The sequence below is a fragment of the Haematobia irritans genome, chromosome 4 (assembly GCF_050003625.1).
Source record: "Haematobia irritans isolate KBUSLIRL chromosome 4, ASM5000362v1, whole genome shotgun sequence".
Lineage (NCBI taxonomy): Eukaryota > Metazoa > Arthropoda > Insecta > Diptera > Muscidae > Haematobia > Haematobia irritans.
In genome coordinates this window covers 1259197-1267002 of record NC_134400.1, presented here as the reverse complement: position 1 = coordinate 1267002, position 7806 = coordinate 1259197, and the positions used below count along the sequence as shown (strand labels likewise).

Here is a 7806-nt window from a genome sequence, read left to right as displayed (position 1 = left end):
TTAAAAATCCAAATTATAACGGATACTTCTAAGTAAAAAATGTAAAAAAATCTGGACAAGATATTACGATCAACACTTAACGAAACAGAATACAAAAACTTCACCAAAAAACAAACCACAAGATATAATGAAATTATATCCTCTATAAAACTGACACACTCGACAAAGATACAGAATCTAAAAGCAGAAAAACTTAGAGAATACAATTTACAACTCAATCCCTCATGGTTTGTGAATAAAACTAAGGTTTCATTCACAGAGGAAAGCATGTGGCTCCTTTCCCTCGGATCTAAGTTTGCCATTCCGGTAAACAACAATAATGTTTCAACTATAGGACTCATCGCCGACCTAGAACAATGGGTACAAACAATATCAGACGACAGAGAGAAAGATATAACTCGAACAAAAATAACTAACAGGATTCTCACATACAAAAGGAATATGAAGAACAATCCCAAAGACAAATTCATCCTTAACATATATGATGAGACAAAACGATTTTTAAGAAAACAGAAGGATATAATTGTAACTCGATCAGATAAAGGCAACAAAACGGTAATAATGTACAAGAAAGATTACAAAACTGGTATGGAGGAACTTCTAAACGACAAGTCAACGTATAGGACAATGAGAGAAGACCCAACGCTAAAATTACAAAGGAAAAATAATAAAATTATAATGGATTTATTTAAAGCGGAATACATCACAAAACAAGAAAAATTTCACTTAACGTCCAACTCTGCCACAGCCCCAAGACTCTATGGACTCCCAAAAATCCACAAAACCAACATGCCTTTACGGCCAATCTCATCCTCAGTAGAAGTCCCATGCTACAATCTATCAAAATATATTGGTGACATTTTGAGCAACATTATATTGGAGAAATATAATATAAAAAACTCAATGGAACTAAAAACCCGATTAGAGGAAGTATCTCTGGACGAAGACGACATCTTAATATCCCTGGACGTGGTATCGTTGTTTACCAACATACCTATATACTTAGCAATTAAAAACATAATGACTCAGTGGAAAACTCTGGAAAAACATACAAAAATACCAAAGACACAATTTCTAAACATTCTCCAATTCTGTTTAAATGACAATAACTATTTCAATTATAATAATACAATATACAACCAAATTTATGGTATGCCGATGGGAAACCCACTTTCTCCTACAATAGCGGATATCGTTCTTGACACACTATTAGAACAAGTACTAAATGATCTAGAGAAGAAAAACATAAAAATTAAATTAATTACTAAATATGTAGATGACCTATTTGCAATAATAAGTAAAAAAGATGAAGAAATAATACTTAAAACATTCAACCAATATCACAACAAACTACAATTTACCATGGAAAAAGAAACTAACAATTGCCTACCCTACTTAGACATTAAAGTATATAGAAACAACAGAACAATCGTAACAGAATGGTATACAAAATCAATCGCATCAGGGAGAATTTTAAACTTTCATTCATCACAACCAATAAACCAAAAAATTAATACAGCAACTAACTTATTGATGAAAGCAATAACATTAAGCGACGATAAATTTAAAAATAAAAATATCAATAAAGTTAAAGAAATCCTACAACAGAACGCATTTCCTCAAAATATAATTGATAATATTACAAAAAATTCAACAAATAACAAATCAGACAACACAAACAAAACCACCCCATCTGGCAATCCCAAAAAATTCTACAGCTTCTCGTTTATTCCTAAACTAACAGAGAGTAAAAAGCTGAGAGAAATAATAGAGGACAAGGAAATATCATTTGCATACAGACCCAATAGAACAATAGCCTCTCTTTTCACATCTACAAAAACGAAAATTGAAAAAACACAACAGAGTAATGTTGTTTATGAAATAACATGCATAGGCAACAACAACGAAAACTGCAATCAATGCTACGTAGGAACAACCAAGCGAAGCTTAAGCACAAGAATAAACGAACATCAAACAGACATAAAAAAGGGAAAACAAACAACTGCACTAGCCCAACATTGCATTGAACGACAACATACACCTAACTGGGAAGATGTGAGAATATTAGATAGAGAACGAAGAGCAAATAGACGATACACTCTCGAGAGCTTGCGTATTCAACAAAAACAACATTGTGCAATAAATCGAAAAGAGGACAAAGACAACACCAATGCTGTCTACACCATAGCATTAGTATAGTTTACTTCAAACTGTGATCGTAGCCATAAGAAACAACAACTGTGATAACTTAAGTTAACTTTCGGATTATTTGTACAATTATTTAAAATTTGTGTTTAATGTTGTGTTGTAATAGTGACGTTACACTTAGAATAATAACTTATACAATATGACGAAAGATTAAATGTAAGTTTTTCATAGAAAATTATGGTTCAATCATAAGCAAAAAGTAAAAATATTGTTCTTTTTTCGTATATTTTATTGTCGTTGCCAGATTTCAATAAAGTAAATCCCTGAGGAAGATGGAAATCCCCATCGAAACGTAGGATAAAAATATGAAATAAATAATTTTTTATTTGCATATACTCATGACCTTGAAAGCCTGACTAGAAATTCTAGAAATCATATAAAAAACGAAGATACAATAAGGTCGATCTTTTTTATAAATAAAAAATGTTTTCCTAATTCCAAAAAAAAAACTTCAAACCAAAGACGCTACATTCTCAAAATAAGTCTTAGCTTATATTTGAAGCGTTTTTATCTTAAATCTAAAGTTTCAATATTTCAGTTACTTCAAGGACAATTTCTTTAAATCAAAAATGTGTTTCTTTACTTAAAGGAAAATTTGCTTAGATCAAAGACATAGGACTTTAACGGAGGGACGCAAATGTACAAAATTTGTGTCCTAACTTTAATGAAAAAAAATTTTTGAAGCAAGATTATAAACTTTATTTGAATTAAAAATTCATTATTTTAAAGAAATTTGTCCTTAATATTTTTTAAATTTCGTATCCTTAAATTTAGGTTGCGTAATCTTTAACTAAAAAACCATCGTAAAATTTGAAAATATATGAATGATATATGAATTATTAATGATCATTAGCGATAACTGCATTAGGGCATATTAATGCGTAGCTTCTCCGCTTTTCCTAGGCAGAAATAATTTGAGTGACAGTTTAATTCTGTGATTAAGGATAGGCCACCCAGCAAAAAAAAGCGTCGCCAAAAAAGTAATGAAAATGTTCTTTTTAGATCCGGAAGTGGTGCAAAATTGACGCAGAAGCGATGAATTTAACATGGGCTTGTCATAGGATGGAAGTCCTCCATTTCAGCAGCCGTTGCACTGAATTTGCATCACTTTTTTAGGTGTGGTCCGAATTCAATGTTTTGGATGTATTTTAAAAAATTCCGTGATATTTTGTAAAAAAAAATAATTTTTATAATTTTTAATGGGTTCTAACGCTTGTCGGAAACTTCAAATATTTTCAAAAATTTACAATTTTTTCAGATTGGATTTAGCATTTTGTTGGACAAAATTTAAATGATTTGTACAATTTTATGAATTCTTACTGTTTTTAACCTATTTAAAAAAAAAAAATAATAATAAAATTACCCATTAAAAGTATGAAAAAACCAAGTTATAAAAAATTTAATTAAAAGAACTTCCTGGGTAGTTAAAATAAATAACATCATTGGGAGTGCATCTCCTGGAAGTGTTTTTAAAATTGTGCCTTTGGAATAACTTCCAAATTTTTTTGCTGGGCAACTAATTTATTCAATAAAATTAAGAAAGAAAAATTAATTTTTGACAGTAGGTTTACTTTTGTAATGAAATGGTGACGGTCCTCTTCGCATATTATTCACATATAGTAAAAACGTCAGATATTAATCTGATGCTAAATGATTTTGCTTTAGTTTATTTTTAAAATTCTGTAAGAAATTTTCCCAAGCCCAACGAAGTTTCCTTAATTCTAAGTATGTCTCAAAAACTGTGAACTAAATGCCAGAAAAATTCTACTGACATAGAAATAAATTCAACACTAAGGCTATGGTCACACTAGGCAAATATTTTACCAAAATGACTGTCAAACAATTTTCCAGGACATTTTCCAAATATTTGGATATGAGTTTTGGAAAATAATCCTGTCATGTTGTTATATATTGAATATGAGCTAAAAATGTTTGCTGGTTTGTGTGTGGCGACGGATTCTTTTTTGATTTCTGTCAAATATTTGCCTAGTGTGACCATAGCATAACTAATGCAGAAGTAGTTTTTCGTACACTTCTCAAAAATAATAAGAATGAACTGCATAGTGGTTAAAATGGTAATGATCTGGCGCCTAATTCTTTATTTTTAGTTCATTTTTCGAGACCGATGCATTTCGTAAATGGTAGCTAAAAATTCAAAAATGTCAGAAAATTTTAATTGATTCCAAAATTTGGGTTACAATATAGTTTAATTTTCGAACGAAGTATGTAGTTTCTAAAATTGTTTGAATTTTTGCTTCCAATTAAATCAAATCTGTTTAATTGTGAAACAAAAAGGGATTTTTCTTATCAGGTTAAATATAGAAAATAAGAAAAAAATTTTTGATTATACACAGAAAATAAAAACTTATCCTTTATTATCAACCACATATAGACGTGTAGTCTAGTGAAAAACTCAACAGATTATTAGGACAATTAAGACCCAATTGAACTATTCATAACCCTCTAAATTAATATTAAGAAACCTGCACAAATTTTAACAAAAGTGCCTCATATAAACTTAATACATCTCATACAACAAAAGTGCCTCATATAAACTTATACATCTCATACAACTCTTGACTTGCCTTCTTCAGTATCCTGCACATCCCAGTTTATCTGGGATTTCCGAATTTTATTTGTTTTTTATTTAGGACAAAAATCAACTACAGACAATTTAGAATATCTGATTGCCATAATTTCGATTTTATTTTCGACTACGCAATAAAAGCTCTTCACTTCATGGCCAAACACTGTGAATTCTTTGGGGTTACTGACTCAATATTTTCTTTCGGAGAAAATTGAATTTGAACGCTGTTAATCTATGAAGGCATTTGTGTGAGTGTGCGTGTTGAATTCGTATTTAATTGAAAAATCACATCCATCATTGTCAAACCATTAAAATTAGAAATTAATTTGCTTTTAATATGAAACCCAGCCTGAAAAGGAGAACACAAACACAAAAAAACAATACACATTCACACACTCACTCATACATATGCATTAACCCAATGTAACATAGAAAAAGAAATACATTTTCACCAACCGACTGCTGTCTGGGTTAGATGGCAGCATAAAGTCAGCAGTCGTTGAAATTAGAAATCAGTAGCAACACCAACAACAAGAGCATCAACAACATCACTGCCAAAATTAACAACTTAATTCATTTTGTTGCGTTTAATGTTAATTCTCTCGAAAGAGAAATCAAATAAGCGTTAAAATGCGGGACCGAAACTTGTCTGTTTCTTTGGCAGGCAACGCCAGCCCATCATTAGGTGAGAACTGCCTACACATATGTGAAACACAGCCCATTAGAAGGAGGTTGGTATAGGAAACTATCAAATTGTTGTTCTGATGTCATAGCCCAGCTAATGGGTTTTTTCTTGGTGTTCCAAAGAGAAAATCTTAAACTTCTGGTTTGTAGTTCCAAAGAAACCAGAGGAAAATATCCCATTTCTGTCCTGTTTATCAATTTATCAATTTTTGTATATCCATCGTACATGAACTAGATCTGATCCTAGGCCGCACTGTCAGTCCCAATATATTTACGAACTTCATAAAATTTGCTGATGACTTCTTCCTTAGGCAAGAGTGAATATTTTTGAAATTGGGGAAAAAATATAATTACAAAAAATGAACGCAGATTTTTCATACCACTCCATTTCACATGATATATCTATGCGGTTGCGAATGATTGATTGAGTGAACTGATGATGACTTGTTGTAGTTCGAGCTCTCCACTGACAGTAGGCAATATGTTTCATTTGATTTCAAGCAAAACGCCTAATGCTTGAGCGGTTATTGTGGCCACATAATTAACGAGACGCTAAATGATAAAATGGCGTTGTATTAATGGCATTAAAGCTATGTCACCATATTAAGGCAATATCCCCTTTTAAATTAACTCCAAACGGCTATACACATAAATATATGTGGGATTATTGGAAGGAGTGTCTCTGTATTATAAAAAAATTACTGTATGTCCTATTTTCATCAATGGGTCATCTAAGCCGTCCATGTTACTAGTTAATGCCAACAAAATAGGTACGCTATTTTTGGCTTTCTCCAAAACGAGTGTAAAGCTCTAACTGATTTGTATGATATTTTCTCTTTATATGAATTTCCTACCAAATGGATTATTATTATTATTCCCCCACAGATTATTAGAACCATGAACTCCATGACAACACAAGACATATTAAAGGCAGCGTAACCGTTGAGAATTTCCCAAAAAGTGGCATAAAAAGTGTCACATGCCATGAAAGGTGGCGCACTTATTTTAAAAAAGTGGCATAACTTTTTTTTATAATGAACAATTTACGAATTAAATGATTTTTATAAGTTTCTTTCATCAATTCATCGCGGTTTTCAAATGAGACCTAAACAAACCCAAACAGCCAGAAATAATCCTTTAGAGACCACAGTGAGTCAGTAAGGGCTCCGCGATACTTAAGGTTCAACATATATAAACAGATGTGTCAGTAGGGATCCCATTGAACCAGACAAGTTGAAGACATTAAGGACCCGGAACACAACATCATAGAAACAACAATCGGATGAATAGAGCAGGATCAAATTTATAACAATACAGCTGGAAATTTAGAAGGCAAAAACTCTGGATTAAATAATTTATAGTTATGTCTACAAAATTCTGTCTTTAACCCTCTAATGCCCCAATTTTTTTTTGTCAGCTGATTAAATATTCAATGTTAACGACACAAAAGCAAGAAAACTAATCAAGTAAAATGTATATTGTAAAATTCAGTATATGCACCAAAGGCTCTTAAACAGGTTCAATTAAGTTTTCTTTTCAGTTTATTAATTTTTGTTGTCTTAAGGTGTGTTTTACTAAAAGCTTACTTATTTAATGAAGCCAGCCTAAAGGCGGTATTAGAGGGTTAACAATACAAAGTTTCTCGATGTTAAGTAGTGTGAATCAGTATCTCCATTAATGAGTTTAGTGAGAAATATAATACCTTGTATAAACCTACGATCTAGAGATGGAAGATCAATTAACATACGACGACTAGAATAAGTCAACCAAGTCAAAGCAAAAATAAGAAACTTCTTCTGAACTGATTCAAGACTATGGTTTGGGAAGGAAAAATGTGCTCAAAATTATAGTATTGGACGCATTAGTTTGATTTTATTTTAAGATAATGATCACATCCATAATTTTAACTGGATCCGAAATCTATTGCACTAACAAAGGAACTAATTAAGCGTATGGCCTTTAGCGGCACAAGAAAAAACAAGTATATACGGCCGTAAGTTCGGCCAGGCCGAAGCTTATGTACCCTCCACCATGGATTGCGTAGAAACTTCTACTGAAGACTGTCACCCACAATCGAATAACTTGCGTTGCGGTAACACTTGCCGATGGCAAGGTATCTTAAAACTTCCTAACACCGTAATATATACCACATAGTCCATACGTGGACTATAGAAATAAAATTTTGACAAAATTTTCTATAGAAATAAAATTTTGACAAAATTTTCTATAGAAATAAAATTTGGAAAAAAATTTCTATAGAAATAAAATTTTGACAAAATTTTCTATAGAAATAACATTTCGACAATGTTTTCTATAAAAATAAAATT

At 31.4% G+C, this 7806-nt stretch overlaps 1 protein-coding gene across 1 annotated transcript; it reads left to right on the top strand.

Annotated features, from left to right (window-relative positions):
- Positions 1–441: 441 nt before the first annotated feature.
- On the top strand, positions 442–2199 carry LOC142233476 (uncharacterized). Its single transcript, XM_075304415.1, has one exon. The coding sequence runs from the start codon at positions 442–444 to the stop codon at positions 2197–2199; it is 1758 nt and encodes a 585-aa protein (XP_075160530.1).
- The last annotated feature ends 5607 nt before the right edge of the window (positions 2200–7806 follow it).

Excerpts from the sequence above, each read along its gene's own strand:
- LOC142233476 (XM_075304415.1), top strand. The coding sequence starts at position 442 with ATGAAGAACAATCCCAAAGACAAATTCATCCTTAACATATATGATGAG.